The 18,971-nt window shown below is 42.0% G+C and overlaps 2 protein-coding genes across 2 annotated transcripts; both read right to left on the reverse strand.

Moving 5' to 3' along the window:
* Positions 1-820: 820 nt before the first annotated feature.
* LOC138242749 (E3 ubiquitin/ISG15 ligase TRIM25-like) lies at positions 821-5,095 on the reverse strand. Its single transcript, XM_069198299.1, has 4 exons — positions 4,453-5,095; positions 2,980-3,012; positions 1,831-1,857; positions 821-987 (listed from the first exon to the last, which is right to left on the reverse strand). Exons 1-2 carry the CDS (start codon positions 5,041-5,043, stop codon positions 3,004-3,006), a joined length of 600 nt encoding a protein of 199 aa, XP_069054400.1. The 5' UTR covers positions 5,044-5,095; the 3' UTR covers positions 821-987; positions 1,831-1,857; positions 2,980-3,003.
* A 6,123-nt stretch (positions 5,096-11,218) lies between these two features.
* On the reverse strand, positions 11,219-16,157 carry LOC138242731 (uncharacterized). The gene is made up of 6 exons (XM_069198283.1): positions 16,048-16,157; positions 14,929-14,996; positions 14,520-14,606; positions 13,515-13,607; positions 12,562-12,930; positions 11,219-12,116 (listed from the first exon to the last, which is right to left on the reverse strand). The coding sequence occupies exons 2-6, from the start codon at positions 14,968-14,970 to the stop codon at positions 11,931-11,933; spliced, it is 777 nt and encodes a 258-aa protein (XP_069054384.1). The 5' UTR covers positions 14,971-14,996; positions 16,048-16,157; the 3' UTR covers positions 11,219-11,930.
* Between the last annotated feature and the right edge of the window lie 2,814 nt (positions 16,158-18,971).

Raw genomic sequence — 18,971 nt, forward strand, 5'->3', positions numbered from 1 at the left:
TGGGGTGGTGAATATTTCTTCCTAGAGTGTGTACTGAGTAAGATATATATGAATCTGATGTTTCAGACTTGATGTCCAGATGGTCCCTTGAATTCAGACCCCGAAGGTCCCTTGAAGGCCTGGACTTGCTATACTGTCCAAGATATTGCAAGATGTTCAGGCCACAAACACTCCAGGTGGAAATTACCTGGGGGTTAAAGAGGTTCAACATCCTGACTGTATCATGATTTTAAACACAAAAAGCAGCAACATGAGCTGTTTAGCAATAACGTTTATCTGCCTGATAATGTTTATTATTCCCTCAGCCTGAACGTACTCTGTATAGAAGCCCATCCTGTCTGTACTGTGTTTGTATGAACATCCTAATAACACAGTCAGAGGAAAGAGGGAAACAGACGAAGAAAAGGTGATTTTATAAATATAAACTCTAATATGTTTCTTCTTGCTGACCCATCAGCTTGTTTGACATGTGAAGAGAAGCAGCCATTTCTCAGACAAGAGAGAGGCCTACAGGCCCCAGAGGAGCCCCTGTACCAGAGTCGCACTGCTGCCTCTCACAAGAGGCTGTGTGTCTGTGAAACTGGAGGGGGTGAATACTGTCATTATACCATCCTTTTTTCCACAACCTTTAACAGTGTTTCTCCTTAGGATTTGAATAGCTTGTTATTATGAGACTGGCTCTGCTCCTGAATTCTCCTGATATTCCACAGTTTTTCCAGTCACTGGTTCTGCCACATTCAGTCTGTAGACCCTCATTCAGGAGTGAACAGAGACCAGAGCACGTGGCCTTCAGGGAAAATGAGTTTTCTATACTGTCAGTCCAGGAGAAACTCATACTGACCATTAGATTGAAACACAGGACGGAGATAGAAATTCCCACCATGAAACTTTGATTGATCTTCCTTCTGGACTCAAGACCTCAATAACCCCAGACACTAGGGCTTAAAACAACACCTCTGCCTGCAGCACTGCACAACCACTCCCATTCTGAAACACAGAGATACAGACACTGTTAATCACAGTCACACACTTTAACACAGAGACACAGACACTGTTAATCACAGTCACACACTGGAACACAGAGACACAGACACTGTTAATCACAGACACACACTGGGACACAGAGATACAGACACTGTTAATCACAGACACACACTGGAACACAGAGATACAGACACTGTTAATCACAGACACACACTGGGACACAGAGATACAGACACTGTTAATCACAGACACACACTGGAACACAGAGATACAGACACTGTTAATCACAATCAGGCACTGGAACACAGAGATACAGACACTGTTAATCACAGTCACAAACTGGCCTCCATATTGAGACAAAGATGTCACTACAGTTTTCATTATGAATCTCAAAGTACCAAAATTCAGGGGTCAGAGGTAATGAAATTCACTAGAGACCAGTAATGCTCTCTTGAACTGGTTTCTTTCAAGAGACTAACAGTTAAAATTACAAGAGAACTTCAGACATACAGTATCAGTATTAAAAATCAGGAGCTCAGCTTCATTCACACTGAATCCAGTGTGAAACATCCTTTTTATTGACCATGTTCTAAGAATTGAAAGAAAAACATTAGTAATATAGAAGTTTTTAAGAATGGACTACTGTGATGTGTTATTTTAATGATACACTGTTAGTGTTGTCCTGGTCTTTCCTGATCCAACAGAATTGCCCTTTTGGGAGCTCCCTGGCCCCAGTTCCCCAGTTTAAATACCCCTCTGTCCTCCACACACACTCTTCCCCAGCACACTGGCAGGGTGAGAGCTGGAGCCCAGTAGGAGCTGTGATTTTACACACAGTGGACTTACGCAGGTCAGGGATGGGGCTGCCTTCACCTGTACAGAAGAAAGGAGAGGGTCAGTACTGAGCTGTAGTGTCCTGGTGGACACTGTGTCCAGCACAGACAATACTGGGGTTATACCCCAGACAGGTGAACAGGGCAAAGGTCATGTAAAGATATAGTTTATAGTGTGACAGTGCATGGGTTATCAGGCTGTGCTGTTCCCTGGATTTATGTCTAGTATCTCTGATGGAGATCGAGCACCAGTGTGAGAACAGCTCACAACCAGCAGCCCACTGAGACCCAGCAGTGTGGGCCTGGCCAGTACCTGGAGCGGAGACTCCTGGGAATGCTGAGGCTGCTGCTGGAAGAGGTGTTCATTGGGCCAGTAGGGGGCGCTCACCCTGCATGCCCCAGTACAGTGATTGGGACACATGATATTAATGTTATTATGCAAGATCACGAGGTCAGCAGTGAAATAGTGTTCTTACCATCAGTTGTGTTATTATTGTAAGAAAAGATTTTGTAATCTCTGTTTATTAAAATGCTTCATTGTGTAGGACTCATGATTTGTACCCATGACATGTAGTCTCCTACAGACTGTGAGGTTTTCATAGTAAAAAGGTTTTGATTTAGTTTGGGTGATTTTATAGCTTTATCAGTCCAGCACAGACATGACTTCACTGGCTGAATGACATGATCACTGTGAAAGGAGATGAGGAATATGATGTGAACCTGAAGTGAAACTCAGTTTACACTGATTCACATTCGCCTTACTCTTTTATTGGTGCATTCCTCACCAGGAATCAATACTCATTAATATTAGCGCTCAATAGCAGTACTGTGTCTGTAACTTCAACAGGAAACAGACCTATCTCCACGCACTGCACAGCCACTGCCATTCTGAAACATAGAAACACAGACACTGTTAATCACAGTCACTAACTGGACCACAGAGATACAGACACTGTTAATCACAGACACACACTGGAACACAGAGATACAGACACTGTTAATCACAGTCACACACTGGTACACAGAGATATAGACACTGTTAATCACAGACACACACTGTAACACAGAGATACAGACACTGTTAATCACAGTCGCTCACTGGTAATAACACGTCAGTAAAGTCATTACTGTCAGTCAGCAGAGTTTCACACAGTGTACATACGTGATTTAGGGATAGGAGCTCTCTTCACAGCATCTGCAGAGAGAGAGACAGAGAGAGAGAGAGAGAGGGGGGGGAGAGAGAGAGAGAGAGAGTAATTATTTATTGTATTAAAGAACATTACTGCTTCTTATCTGTTATTATACCAGAAATTATACTACTGTCTGCAGTCAGTCCATTTCAGGATCCCCAGTCTCCACTGCAGTGTGGATCAGAGTCAGTGAGTGTGAGCATCAGTGGCTGTAAGACTGGAGTCTCACTCAATAAGACTGAGCAGCACAAGGCAATAAGACACACAGACATGTCACAGGACACCCTGGAGTCCGGTGCTTGAGCCATTGAGAAAGATAAGAAACACAGTCTGTCCACAGCAGTGAGCAGTGATTTCATAAAGAACCAGCAGTGATACTGAGAACTGATCAATGGTCAGTCAAATGCTCCTCATTATTGTGTGATCTCTCACAGCATGAGTGACCTGTCCCAACAGGGACCAGTAACATTGTCTGAGTGACCTGTTCCCACAGTAACCAGTATCACTGACTGAGTGACCTGTACCCAGAGTGACCAGTATCACTGACTGAGTGACCTGTACCCACAGTGACCAGTATCACTGACTAAGATACAGAGATGTCCCGCTCACTGGTCACACTGCCTGATCTCTGCACATCAGCTAGACAGTGAGAGGTGTCAATGATCCTGTCCAAGCTACTGGCCAGCAGACTGAGGACCATCCTGCTCCACATCCTCAATAGCGACCAGACGCGTGGGGTGGAACAGCGATCCGTCAGCTGGAACCTCCAGCTCACGAAGCATAACGGAGCCATGTAGGATGAAGCTATTTAACTAGGTAGCCTGGTGGGGATTCTCCACGGTAAAAGTGCACTGGACAGGACAGAGAGCTCTGTAAAGGGGCTGAAGAAAACCCAGAAAACCTGTTCCTTAGTGCTCCTGTTGAGAAATGGACAATCGCAGTTTCAGAGCCAGGACTGCAGCCAGTGGTAACACCCAGGAGGCTTGGAGGGGCTCTTATTGTGTGAACCAGCCTCACTGACCACTTGCAAAATGGAAAGATTGATAATGAACAATCACTCTCTTAGAGACAATTTAAATTCTGTTAAAGTGTTGTTGTTATAATTGTATTTTTTGTAAGAAGTGTGCTGTACACATTGTTGTAATAAAGTGCATTTTCTTAAAAAATGACCCCCACTGGATTTTCTGTCTCTGTCCATCTGTGAGTTTCTTACACAGTGTGACTGTGATGCACACAGAGTGACTGTCTGCAAGCTTGACTTTCTGAATTCAGACGTGTATCAGCAAGTATCAGAGTGTGAAGCAGTGTGTGTCAGAGTGTGTATCAGTTTATGTATCACTGTTTCTGCTTTGTGTTTGAGCTCAAATACAGCCAGGAGATCAGTTATCCTAAATATCCATTTTACATCTTGTACTAGACACTCAATACAGACTGAAATTCCTCACCTGTTTCTCTGTCCTTCCTGCTGCAGCTGAGACGGTATCATGGCTTCTGTGTTCATCCATTACACAAAGATAACAAACACACTTCTGGTCAGTACGGCAATAGAACTCCAGCAGTTTGTGATGAGTGCAGCAGATCTTCTCCTGCGGTTGCCCTGTGGCATCAGCCAGCTTGTGTCTCTTCAATGAAACAGCTTCATAGTGAGGCTGGAGGCGAGTCTGACAGTAAGAGGCCAGACACACCAGACAGAATTTCACAGCTCCCCTCTTTCTCCCAGTGCAGACATCACACAGCACATCTCCAGGGCCAGCAGGACTGTGAGCAGGAGGAGGATCACTGAGTTCTTTCTCCTTCAGTTTCTCTACCACTTCAGCCAGGATGGTGTTTCTGTGAAGATCAGGTCTTGGGGTGAAGGTCTGTCTGCACTGGGGGCAGCTGTAGATCCCAGTCTGATCTTCCTGATCCCAGCAGTTATTAATACAGCCCGTACAGTAACTGTGTCCACAGAGCAGAGTCACTGGATCCTTCAGCAAATCCAGACACACTGAGCAACTGAACTGGTCCTGAGAAACTGAAATATTGCCTTCTGCCATTTTTCTGACAAGTAAAAACTGCACAGAGAGGAGCAGTAGAGACAGAGCTGCAGTGAGGCTGTTTCAAGTGAAACGAAACTAATCTCTGAGTTTCACTTCCTGGATCTGCACAGAGCTGCGGGGCTGTGAGTGCTAGGGGGTGTCGTTGTTAGGGGTGTGATTAAGATTATTAGGGGGAGTGGTTTAGAAACAGCTGTGATTTCTTTGGTGGTTGTTGTTTAAAAGAAGGAGGTGGTGTTGTAGGGGAGGTGACTTTTGGTGTCATTTTGGACTCATGCTGACAGAGAGAAGTTTTTTTTATGATTTTTTAAGATGTCAGTAGCTGCTCATGTACAGAGATTAATGTGAAGTCAATCTAGTGGTTTGTGTTCCCAATAATTAAAACAATAAAATACTAACTCACTCACACAGCATGAGAAGTTCAGACCATGATGGTGACAGACAAGAGGAGGCCAGCTGGCCCATCCAGCTGTTTTAACAAACCCCTGATCTCTGTGTGACATTGACAGCACCCTGTGTGTCTGATTATTATTAGAAACTAATTAATCTAACTATCTCATCTCATGTTACTCTAAAATGTTGTGGAACCTGTTTCGCACTCCCACCACTGTTTGTGTAAAGTAGTAATCCTGTGCTGTGATGGAAACCCACTTTCTTGTCAACACCTCTGAGATACAGTAAGTCTGTATCTGTATCAGTCTGGATACAGTAAGTCCCTCCTGAATCTCCTGCAGCTGAGATTCACTGGTGTTCAGTGTGACATTTTCAGAGGTTGTCTGGTCACAACCAACTGGAATCTCAAGGCTGTACTTCTGGAGAAAAGCCAGGATTTTGTCCTTAAGTCTTTTATATCAAAAGCATCCAAAAACACAGGCAAGCTCCCTCTTTTAAGAAGAAAAATACAATAAAATGGGATTTTTAATACAAACACCAAACTGCAGGACTCACTTTGTCCTTTTTAAGAGTCCAAGACAAGCCATCACAAAAACCAGACTTTCAAATCACAGACAAAAGACCCCTGACTCCAGATGCAGGCACTCAAAACGTGCAGTATTTCTTCCTAATACAGTAAAGGTCGTGTGGTGTGTTGCGGTATGCATTTCGCTGGCCAAAGATGATCAATAAGTGGCACTTGTGCTGCATTAGATGTTAGTGAAACGATTTCATCATTTAATTTGTATCTCTACTGTGCATGTTTAAATCCACTTCATATGGAATATTAATGTGGAATTTACAACTTAAGGGAAATTTTGGTGGATGAACATAAAAAGTATAACATAATATATACCTAATGTAATGCAAATTTCAGCAACAAGTAATCAGGAAACAATTTAACTTTTTTATTTTTATTATAAAAATCAATTTCACATATACAGTACCTTTTTTACTATTGGGTGGTATAGGAAAATCTTTGTTTTCACAGCTCCATTATAAATTATTTGTCAATGTTCTAACACCCGTGTGCGTTTACAAGGCATGTCTCAAAAGGACATATTAAATAAGAACACAATTCTTCCTGTTACCATTCCTCTGGTTGGTGCTGTTGTTTCGCCCTTTATAATTCTCGTACAATATTCACAGGCAGGGCTTTATCACTAGAGTTCTACAGAACAAGTGTGCATCGGCCCATGAAAATCAGCAGTGATGATTTTCTATGTGTGGTTTAAGCGAGAGCGCTTAAAAGATGTAAAAAGCTTTCAAAGAAGACAGAATTGAACGACAGTCTAGTAAGAAGGTAGAGAAACAACACATCCCCATCGGCGAATCAACCCGTCTCCTGTGTGACTGGATATAGAAATAGCTGATTCATTCGTGCCAAGTAACTGGAAACTTTAATGTGATATTTTTTCTTTCCATTTCTCTTCATTCCTATGAATTTACTCTGTAGTAAAGGAAACGCATAAGTGGCAGACTGCAGGCAATTTTCATTTAAGGTGGATTGCTTGTGTGCAGAGAGGTTCAGCGTTTCCTAGGTAATCTCCACAGACACACTGCTGTGTACAAGTAATTTTCTTATTAGTTTAGGTTTTTAAAAACCACACACACCAGGAGCTACTGAAACTGGTAAGGCTCATATAATGTACAACGTTTACATTAGCAATAGCAACGTTTACACAAGCAATAGCAACGTTTAGGGGGGAGAAATATGCCTTGCTATGAATCCTAACACTTTACAGGAGGTATTTTAATCATTATCGGCTCAGATATAGCTGTCAATAAATACATCATGCATTTCAACTCCATCAATATCAGCAGTGCCAAATGTAGATCCTGGTAATACTTCATGAGTTCTTACATCCACATTACAGTATTAAACAAAATGTCGGAAGAATCAATTGCATGCTGCTGATAAAATCTCTCTTCGATGGAAGTTATAGCCTAGAGATGCAAGGAGTCACAGCAGAGTGAGTTGTACTATAGTTTAGACTTGAAATAGTGTATTGCACACTGTAATGCAACTGTATTGTTTGTACTCAGTTCAACTTTAAGCAAAATGATACTGCACGTGAATTCTCTCTAGGTTTCTGACACATACTGTACACGCTTTTATAACTTTCCCTATTAGGTTCTCCTGTAAAATAGTAAAGATTTCATCTAAATGTATTCTTATGTTGTGTTAGACCATTGCAAAAGTCTTATTTCATTGTTTTGGTTCTTCTTTGTCTAGGCTTCTCCTAGTTTGATTAAGGGTTATAACATGACCAGGGGAAGGGTCATTCATAACAGGTAATTTCGGAATGACCTACTTTAAATACTAGATATGGACCTTAGCAAAATGGCTGCCAAAAAGAATCAGCTGACCGGTAAATGGAAAGGGTCTACCCTGAGAAACAATGAGACACAGCTGAGCTGCATCAGGAATCGAAATATAAGTGCCCCGGAGGCAGTGAACAGGGCGGAAGCCGATAAGTGAATGCGGTTTGGAGGAAAAGAGAGGAAAGAGGTGTATGTTAAAGATCTCTGTTTAACTCTGGGAGCCTCACTTTCATGTTGCTCTTTATAAACTCACCTGTCTCTTCACTTTACAATATAAAATTGTTGTCTAATTTTCAGTTGTTGTATAATTTCTATTCCAAATGTCAGAAAAGTTTTATTTTTTCACTATCCCATGTATTGTTTGCATATTATTTTGTTTTTTCAACATAAGTAGTTTTTAACTTTACATAATCATGTTCTCAGAAATATTAAATATATAGTATTCTAATGGTTCATTAACTAATGATTTTCTCGTTTTTCCTTTTGAGTGATACATTTCCTTTTCCTTAATTTTATATTTTAGATATATGTAATATACATTCCCCCAACTACCAATATAGTAGTATTTTCTTAGGGTTATCATAAAGCTGCTCTTATTATCACTCGTAATTATATATTTACACTGATTCCTTCCTCTCAGCGAGAATATGATGATAAAAGTGGTTGGCTTTTATAATTTTTATATATACAGCTACAGCCATTGAAAATGCACAGTACAACCCCGTACTGTGGAAATTTTCTACAGTTCACCGAGTTGTACCGCAGTAAGTGATTGGCTGGCCAAAATGACTGACAGGCAGCACTCATGATGAATTGGTTGTTAGTGAAACGATTGCTTCATTTGATCTCTTTACTGTGTATGTTTAAATCCGCTTAATATTGAATATTAATATGGACACTTTACAACTAAAGGGACATTTTAGTAGCTGAGCATTAAAAGAAGAGGAGTATAACGCGTCTGAAGGTCATAAATGATATTAATTTAGGAACATAAACATATTATGTAAAATGTATATGTCTGGTTTTGGTAATTTAAATAAAAAATACACACCAGTTTTCCACTTTCTTCATAAACATTTTAAGCATCAGTCTTTTATTCGGTTACATACTGTGGTTATTTTGGAAAAGGTTTTACGTACTTCTGACTGTATTAAGTTTATATACAGAACTTCATAAAAAGTATATAAAAGTATATACTAAGTAAAAGTACTAACTTCATTAATATTTATTCATATTTAATTGGGCTCGATATCACAGTAAAAAATGCATACTTTTTATAATTTGATTAATAGGGATTATAATATGGAACTGTGTATCTAAATAAATTAATAATGATATTATTTTATTCATATAGCTCAAAATATTACAGTAGTAGACATTCTTTGTAAACATCTGCATCAATTTGACTCATTCACCTGCGATTACTTGGAAACTTTTGGCCTGCCCTGTTCAGTTATAACTTGAACTGTCAAGCAGTGTCTTGGTACAATGGCTTAGGCATCTGACTTGTATGCTGTAAACTGGGGGATTGAACCCAGCTCTTGCCATGAGTTTTCTTTTAACAGATAAACATTTCTTTGAAAAACTAAAATAGTAAAATATTATTGACAATATATTGAATTTGATGGTATTTCTAAATATCACAACACATTCAAAGTTAACTGAGTTAACTGATTAACCTTTTCTATGAATACTTGTGCTCGTTATCGCAGTAAAAAACCTCATACTTTTTAGAATCCGTTAAATAGGAAATATAAGATGGAATCGCTTATCTAAATAAATTAATAATGATATTAATTTACTGTACTCTACATTCTTTGTAAACATGGTTTATTTTTAATTTGACTCAATCGCGCATGATTACTTTCAAAACATTTTAAAACTGTTCGTCTCAGCTGTGTTTTCGAGCAGCCCTTGACAATCCAAGTTCAATACCTGCTTACGGCACAAGTTTTTCTTCTAACAAATACTTAAAAAAAATAGTAAGTATAATGTACACTATATTAACATGTTTTTATATATGTATTTATCATAACATATTCAATGTTAATTTATATTAATAATGAAATAAAAACGTGAATTATCAAACGGGAATACTGTCAACTGTTCAACCGATTTGATTCAAAACACTTTATTCAGTTGGGCAGTTTAAAAGACGCCTCAAGCCTTAAAACAAAGTTGTATATATTGTAATTAGAATCGAGAATAACAAATTAAAAATACCACTGAAACTATAATAATGTGTCTGGTCATTATTTTCTCAATTTGGGTGTAAACCTGAAAAAGACACATCATGTTCACAATAAGCTATAGTGGACTATAGTAGTAGTAGTAGTAGACTATAATAAAGGAATATCTTTATGCATTCGGCTCTGATCGTGCCTAGGTGCGCCTAGGTACATTACTGTCATGATCGCAAACCCCTCCTCCAGCCCTTCCTTGTTTGCCTTATTCCCCGCACCTGTCCCTTGTTCCAGCCCCTTTTCAGTTCCCCCTTATAAGCGAGACACAGACGCCAATCTGGGCTCTGCATTGGTTCCTGTATCATGCGAGCCCGGGTCCTGGATGTGTCTGGCTCTGTCATGGTTTTAAGTTTCTGTTCCTGTTCCCCTTGCCGGTCCCGACCCGGTTCTGGTTTCTAATCTCCTGTCTTGGATGGATCTCCTGGCCATGGACTTTTGCCTTGTTTTTGGACTTCTCTTTGGACTCGTCCCCAGATTGTTTGCCTTCCTACACCTTCCCTGACCACCAGCACTCCATGGACACGCCCCCCTGTTTTTATTCCCGTATCCTGCATGACTTTTTCCCTGTGTTTCCTCACTCAACCCCGGATTGTGTCGTCCGCATAGGGTCTGGAAAGAAAGCTTTCGTGCCAATTACAGTGCTCATTACCACTACAATGACAATAGAAGTTTTTTTTAAAAGAAACGAAGATCAAAATGTTTCCAAAACACCACTTGTGATATTTTAGCTGCTTAGTTACACGATCCCATATTAATATAACTATCAAGTGATGTTAAATCACTACAACATGTATTTTTTTTACAATAACAGCAAGTGGTGTTTTTACTACGTATTCTTAGAAAAGGATAAAACGTTATAACTTTTTATGAATTACAGAATAGAAGCTTAATAATGTTAGAACAAGCATGTTAAAACCAGAACCCATGTTAGTTACCAAGTTAAAGATTTTGATGCATAAAATATTTATGCATAATTAAAATATTTATGATGAAGGTGGAAGGTTGTGTACTTTTGTCCACAAGAGCAATCTTTCTTTTATAAAATATACCTACTTTTTAATGTTTAATGATTGACATTCTGTAATACACAGTTTCAAATTATTAAAAATCTAGAGTATGCAATTTAAATTCTTAATTGTAAAAAGACTGTCCCTCAGCAGTGACTGGGAGTCAAAACAAGGCGTTTTCTGGTGACAGCTCAAGTGCTGTATATGAGATGTTAAGCTTTATTAGCTCCACCTGGTGATTTTACAAGGTGCTTCCAGATACTATTATCATATTTCAATTCAAATGTGGTATGAGTCGCCATGCCCACCGCGTTTTTCCGCCATGTACTCCACACATTTTGAATGGCTGGATCTCTAGGTGCCATTGCTCCAGGTGAGGCGTAAACACACAACATCGCCATGACTCTGCTGACTGATTGTGCCACTGGGGCTTCGCAAGTCGCAAGTCAGTCCAAAGACTTTGAACAAACAAATGGTGAAGCAGGGTTTCGTCTGTGGATCTGTCTCCACATGGGGGAAGGGGACAGTGAAACAGTAAGGAAAATACAAGAGAAGAAACTGAAAGAATTATAATCACTGCAAAATAGGAAGAGGTGGTTGGACATGTTAAACAGTTTGGCGGTTAATTTGTGACATTTTTGGTGACAATCAGCACACGGATTTCTCTTCATTTTCCTTAAGATGTGCAGTATATATTTTCATTGTAGATTGGTTACTTCAAAAGTCCAGTAAAGTGACAGTGGACAGCTATCCGATACACATCTTAAAGAAGACTCCCTGTAAGTCGATTAAACATTTCATTTTCAAGTCAAATCCTTTACATGAAATAGACACCAACAATAGAAGGGGATGAGAAATCTCTTTTATCAAAATAAACCTACTATTCACAGACCTCGGCCACAACATCTCCCAGGTACTTCTGCAGGATAAGGTCAAGCTCGGCTGCAGCCTGGCGGAAGCACTTGTCCACCTCAGATAAGTCACACCTGACCATTGTATTTTCGAAGTAGTATTTCAGCGCCTCTTTCACCTCCTCATAGTTGTCCTGCTTCATGATTCCTGTGCCCTGGGAGAACAAGAAAGGTAAATATTCATCATCATCCCTCAACGATTCTCCAAATTGCCTGACTGCAGACACCACCATGAGGAGGAGCTTGAGTGACATAACATCATCAGTAGTCAGTGATTCAAGAGAGGGGGAGTCATCCCACTGTTATCCTTATCCATGATCAAGAGTCTCACCCCCTGCTTTACGCTGTCCCTAGTGGTGATCTGTAGACAGTGTGTCTTCCACCTCACCCACCTCCTGAGGCAATAATCTTGAATAAACAGAGGGCTGGAGGCCCAGCCCGGCTCCTGTCTCTCTCCCCTTGGGGACGGGAGATTTTCTCAGAACCATGTTGAGGTGAAATGGGAGTGGGATGACGCAGGTGTCTTGGAGAGGTGAGTCGCCCCAGCCCCCGCATACCTCAGTGTGATTCAAGCAAGGGGGAGGGGTTTAAGGGACTTACCAATCCCACGTATGCACCCTCTGATTCAAAGTCAGGCAGGACTTCATTGTACAGCGCCAGGCAGTCCAGCTGGATAGATGATATCATGTTTTGAGCCCAGGTCCGCACCAGTATCTCCTCCTCCTGGAGCAGCCCCTCCAGCTCGACCTGCAGGCCCTCCCTGAGCCGCCACAGGGCCGCTGGGGTCAGGCCCGGGTGAGCGGGTGTACCAGGGGGTGGGTGAGGGGGTGTTTGAGGGGGCGAGCAATGGGGTATGTGGGCTGCCAAGGAGGAGGTCCATGCCCTGTCCTTCTGCAGATCCCTCTCCGGGCCCTTAAGGTAGTTCCACAGCTGGGTCTCGGTCTCCTGCCTGGTGATTGGCTGGCTGGCCTGAGGGGACAGGGGCACAGAGAGGACATGAGGAGGACAGAGAAAAAACTGAGAGGGTCTCCAGGAAGACCAAGCCCTGCCCCTGGTCTCCCAGCAATCACAGTCACCATCATCAACACCTCCACAATTATAATCTCCACTATCTTCGTCACCATCATCTTCATCACGTTTCTAATAAATGATCTCCACCATCTTCATCCCCATATCCTTCTTCATGTCCACCATCATCATCATCAACACCTTTCCATCAACATCATCATAATAACCACCTTCATTATCTACACTACCATCTGCATCACCATCATCATCCTGAGCAGAACACATGGGTTGTCTTACACTGGACGAATCTTTGCTCAGAGCCTCAGTATCGGTTCCCCCTCTCCGGCCTTTCAGGGTCACGTCCACCTTTGTCTAGATCTGTCAGCATGTTGACTGCTTTAGTCTCACCAGCAGAAGCTAACCAAGTTTGTGTCTCAGTACAGGTTTATTCTTTGTCTAACAGTATTAATACAGTATTCTTTACATAGAGGAGGGTGGGGGTGTGGAACAAGCTATCCAACCATGTTGTTGAAGCCACTACTCACATTCCGGTGGGATCTGCCCCAGGTCTCGGTGTGACACCCTTCTCTCTGCTCGGCCATTCCTCTCTCGACTTGAGCGAGTTTCTCCAGGCGGTGCTGGGGAGGAGAAAACAGAGTTACCAGCCAGTCACACAAACACACATCATCATCATGGGCCAAGATGACCCTACATGACAGTGGCCTGTCGTCCTCGATCCAGAAGCAGTGTCCAGCCCTCAGCTATCCAGCTTCATGATCCCCAACATCCCTGTCGAGACCTGTTGAGGGGCCAGTTCTGCTAGACCAGGGGTCTCAAGCCCAATCACAATCCCTGGAGAGCCAGGTGCATCTTCAGGTTTTCTTTCCAAATGGGGCTAGCCAATTAAACAATTAATCTAATTATTTTCATAAGAAGATATGGAAATAATGTGTTTAATAATATATTTTGATGTCTCTCACTGTTGAAGACTCAAAATATTCAAGGCACAGTTGGCTATTTAAGGTCTGGATAAAGGTACAGTATTAGAAGATTTTTTGTTTAATTAAAAAAATTAGATCAACTTTGTAACCAAGACCTCTGGGCAGGAAACCAGATGATTCACCAGACCCTCTAGGAATGGAGTTTGAGACATGCTCACCCTCTCTCACACACAACCTCACACACATTCACCCTCTCACTACTACTACTACTACTACTACTACTACTACTAATGCAGACTCGCTGTTCTTGGGTCTTGGGTCTGGCTCCACAACCTGTGTTGGCTGAGTATCCTGTTACCTCCTTCCTGATATGAGGAAGTCAGACACAGTTCTGTTACAGACACGGGCTGGACTAGACTCACAAGCACACACACCCACAGACACACACTCCCACACACTAACACACACGCAGATGCACGCACTGTCAGGTAGAGTCTTTCTCCTCCTCAAGATAAGACAACAGAGCCCTGCTACTGCGATGAGCTTTAATTTCAGGAGGAGGAAGAAGAGGAAGAATCACAATATGAAAAAGACCAGCAGTGGACTCACAGCTCTCTGGGTCTGGGGCCTGACTCTCAAACTTTTCTCCAGTCTCTGGTGGGTTTGGACATCTTCTCTGTTCACCTCTGTTGACATCTGTGGACAGGATAGTTCAGTTAGACAAACAAGTTTGACCAGACTTCACTCTCATAGTTAATCAATCAATCAATCAATTTTTTTCTTATATTTTGCCTTTTAATCCAGAACATCAAAGCACTTTACGAAACATGCCTGGAAAATAGAGTATAAATGTGTAATACTGTAGTTCCTGGAGTAAGTGCTTGGATAATCCAACTACCACTGTTGTTACTTCTGCTGCTACTACAATGACCATGGCTACAAATTCTAATACTAATTCTGATATTAATACTACTACTGCTGTCATTACTAGTAATAGTGATAAAAACAGAGCACTCACAGCTCTCTGGACGTTGGTCTGGAATCTAGAAAGTGGTTCCATTCTCAGGCGACTCTGGACCTCAACACCTGTTGATGGGTCACCTTTGTCAGACACAGCAGTGGAGGCCAAGCCCACCTACACACACACTCACACACACTGACAGATATACACCCACACAATCACACACATTATCACACACTGACAGACACCCACCCACACATATTCACACACAGACATTACACACACACACACAGACACTCACACACACTCACAGACACACATTCTTACACTGACAGACACACACACATACACTACACACACTCACAGACACACACACAGACACAACACACACTCACAGACACGACTTACATTTATACACACAATCAGACACTCACACACATACGCGCACACATTCACAGACACACACATAGACTACAAATACTTATAGACACACACCAACACACACACACTCATAACTACAAATACAGTATAACTAACACTAACACAAATGCCACTAACATTAAAACAGTAACACTATCACTATGAATTACACTGTCATTATAACTGACACAAACTACTACTAATACTAATAATAACAGTAATGCTATCACTAAAACTAACATGACTACTAGTGTAAATACTCTAACAGTAACTCTATAATTATAACTAATATTAACATGAATACTGGCATCAAAACTATCAGTAGCGCAATCACCATTACTACTGACATGAACACTAGCATTAATATTAAAGCTACCGATTGAACTCTCACTAATATTAAATATGAATACACTCGCATTAGTATTAGTCCGTGACGTCAAACCACTCTTTGTGACGAAGGCGAGACACCTAGCTGGGCACAGTGATGTGGCACGTGTCGCCGTGGTTACCATACTTATAATTTGTAAACAGTAGAAAAATGCATTTAAACTGTTACCTACACAAATTTATCAACTTGGAATATAATTTTCAAGCTCTAGAATACAATTTCTTAACAATCATTTGAATAATCATTCTTTAATTTGGGATTGAACATTATGAACACTAAACGCATTATGGTATTTGATCAATACAGGCTGTATTGACTGTTTTCTAGATATTTAAAGAATTTAAAGAAAGAAAAGAATCAGTACTCACCAATCGGTGAAGTTAATCGATGATTCTAAGGTTTTTTAGTTGAATTAATTGGTTGTCGACAGATAAGTGATCAATATCTCTCCTCCGTGCTCTCAGCGCTCCTCCCGCGGTCTCGCTCTCTGATCCCGGCGCTCTGGCTGGTGTCTGTGACGTCACAGCGCTCTTTCTGACAGAGCAGAGCGCGCGTCTCCGCTGGAGGAGACTCCTGTCCGGAGCCCGGGGGGCTTTTCTTACAGATATAACATCTCCAAAACAAAAAACACCAGGCTGTGAAGAGAGGCGATTCATAACAGCTGGAGAAGGAGACCGACAAACCGAGAAATAAAATTTATTAACAAAAAAAATAGTTTACTTCGCAGACTAATGCGTTGTAAAACATACTCCCGTAGAGCAGAAGAGAAAAGGCACAAGTCCCCGTAATGAGCGCTTTTAAGCGTTTTACACGAATCTCCACAGAACAGAATCCAGGAGGATCAGACTCCTGATCCTGGTGGTTGAAGAGCATCTCCTGGTTTTATTTCCACTCGAGCTCTCAGTTCCTCAGCCAGTTTGGTGATTTAATTAACTGTATAACTGTTATCAGACTCTGTTTAACTGTATACAGTATTTATAAGACTCCGTGAGAGACGTGTGGGAGACGCTGTATCCCAGGTCTGGTGTGGAATAACACACAGACAGGTCTTCTGTGTGATCTGAGTCTCACTGCTCAGAGCTACAGAATGGTCAACTGGTCACTATTGTAGACAAGACCATCATTCTGCTGCTGCTGATAATCATATTACACTTATAAGAGTGGCAATACTGCTGTTCATTAAATCAGTAAAAATAATAATAAGAGATAAACACATATTGCTCAATTTTCAGTAAAACACTTCTGACAGAGGGTTGGAGGAGTGACTTTAAGTAAAGACAATGAATCAGGGCAGTAATACTGAGGGTCTGGAGGTCCTAGAAAGGGTTAATAGAAGCTTCTTGCTTCTGACCTGGAACAGAGCCCACAGCTGCCAGATCAGTGACCCCTGAGCCCAGTTCACAGAGAGGAGAACCAGGAGCTCCTCTCTGTCTCTAAGTGGCTGTGAGGAAGGAGAAAAAAGGGAGATGTGACCTGAGTCCAGGCTGTTCTGTGTGATATTGTTCATGTAGCAGCACTGATTGTCTGAATGTCCTCTGGTTCTGAATTGTCAGGATAAAGAGAAGGATGGAGATGAGCTTCTGTCTGTTCAGGAGGTAGGAATTTGGGTAAAGAACTGAGGGACCCAGAGCTCTGTGTGTGAGTCTGAGCTGTGAATCTGACTGAGAGGAGAAAATTTTTTTTTGTTTAATTCTTCCTCTGAGAAGACTTTTCCTTTGCCAAGCAATGTTCCATCCCCTTCAGATACTCTGCACAGACTGTCAGAGTAAGCAGAGAGGAGAGAGAGAGATGGACAGATAAGAGCACACACTGCTAGAGAGACAGAAAGGGGGAGAGAGAGGAGAAGGAGCAAGAAGACAGTGCAGGTGTTCAACCACACTGTGAGCTTTTCTCAGCTGCTGAAGAGCTCAGTGCTCATGGCCACTCAGGCTCAGAGGCTCTGGCAGCAGTCAGGTCTGAGAGCTTCTCCTCATACTGACACTGGAGCTCTGAGAATCAGCCTCCATTCTGACAGGAACAGCCCCTCCTGTTCAGCCCTGAGAGACACACTGAGAGAGCTGTGTAGGGAGAGGACCTGTCACCCTGTAGAGCTCTGAACACTGGACTCTCCTGTGTCTCCTTGTGCAGCACTAGAGCTCTGAACATTGGGCTCTCCTGTGTCTCCCTGTGCAGCTCAGCTCTCAGCTGCCTCATCACACTGACACCCACACCCTCACAGTACAGCCTGGCTTCCTGTGCTGGAAGAGCTCGGAGGAGCAAAAACCACAGACTCACTGAGTCTGACCTGCAGCTCCAGTGAAGCTCTGCCTTAAATCACTGTTGTATTAACAAGGACTGAACTTTTTTTTTCATTATTTTGTTGCTTTTTCAAATTTGAAACTGACTCCTGCTCTGTGGCTCCTGCTGCTGCAGCTATTATGGTGAAGCTGTAACACAAGAACTCTGCTATATTGAACAGGAGAGTTTAAATACAGCATAACTGCTAATACTACTACTGCTACCACAACTGCTGCTGCCACTGATACTACTGCTACTACTAATATTTTACTGCTGCTCCTACTGCTGCTCCTACTACCTATAATAATAAGGAAGAGGATGTGAGCTGTGCCCTCACACTGTTCAGCCCAGTGGTGTATCAGTGTATCAGTATCAGTTCAGCTCCACTGTGCTGTTAGAAAGTCTCAGTAATGCAGTCGGCTCCACACAGAGAGACACTGGGGGCACAGCTGGAGGGGTTGGAACATCTGTGTGGACTGGAGCTGCGCAGGGACAGACTCAGGGTCTGAGGGACTCAACTGGAAGAGCTTCTGTCCAACAGGCTCAGTACATAGGGGACAATCACTGCTGAGCTTTTCTTTCTTTTTCATTTAAATTATTGATCACAGTTACAGGACAGCCAGTTCTTATTCAGTCCACCTTGTCTCTGTATTCCTGTGCTGACCTGAATGACCTCACTGCCACCTTGAGCACAGGCTCTCCTCACACTGCCCTTGACCAGGACCAGAAGACATTACTGTCTGGAGACACAACAACTCTGTGAGTCACTGCAGGACACCAGTCATTGGACACTGCCTGACACAGACAGCAAGACAGGACCATATTCAGGACACCAGTCACTGGACACTGCCTTACACAGACAGAAAGACAGGACCACGTTCTAGACACTTCCTGATACAGACAGCAAGAATTACAGGACCATATATGCATAATTAATTATCTTGATACTGATTTAAAAATATAATACTTGTCTACAATTTTTTTAGTTTAATATCTGATCTCTTCCTGCCCCTGC

This window comes from Lepisosteus oculatus, chromosome 14 (assembly GCF_040954835.1).
Source record: "Lepisosteus oculatus isolate fLepOcu1 chromosome 14, fLepOcu1.hap2, whole genome shotgun sequence".
NCBI classification, from domain to species: Eukaryota; Metazoa; Chordata; class Actinopteri; order Semionotiformes; family Lepisosteidae; genus Lepisosteus; species Lepisosteus oculatus.

Excerpts from the sequence above, each read along its gene's own strand:
- LOC138242749 (XM_069198299.1), bottom strand. The coding sequence starts at position 5,043 with ATGGCAGAAGGCAATATTTCAGTTTCTCAGGACCAGTTCAGTTGCTCA.
- LOC138242731 (XM_069198283.1), bottom strand. The coding sequence starts at position 14,970 with ATGGAACCACTTTCTAGATTCCAGACCAACGTCCAGAGAGCT. Across the intron at positions 12,931-13,514 it reads GGGGCAGATCCCACCGGAAT|GCCAGCCAGCCAATCACCAG; the intron begins GTGAGTAGTGGC and ends CTGTCCCCTCAG. Across the intron at positions 12,117-12,561 it reads AGGGTGCATACGTGGGATTG|GGCACAGGAATCATGAAGCA; the intron begins GTAAGTCCCTTA and ends TTGTTCTCCCAG.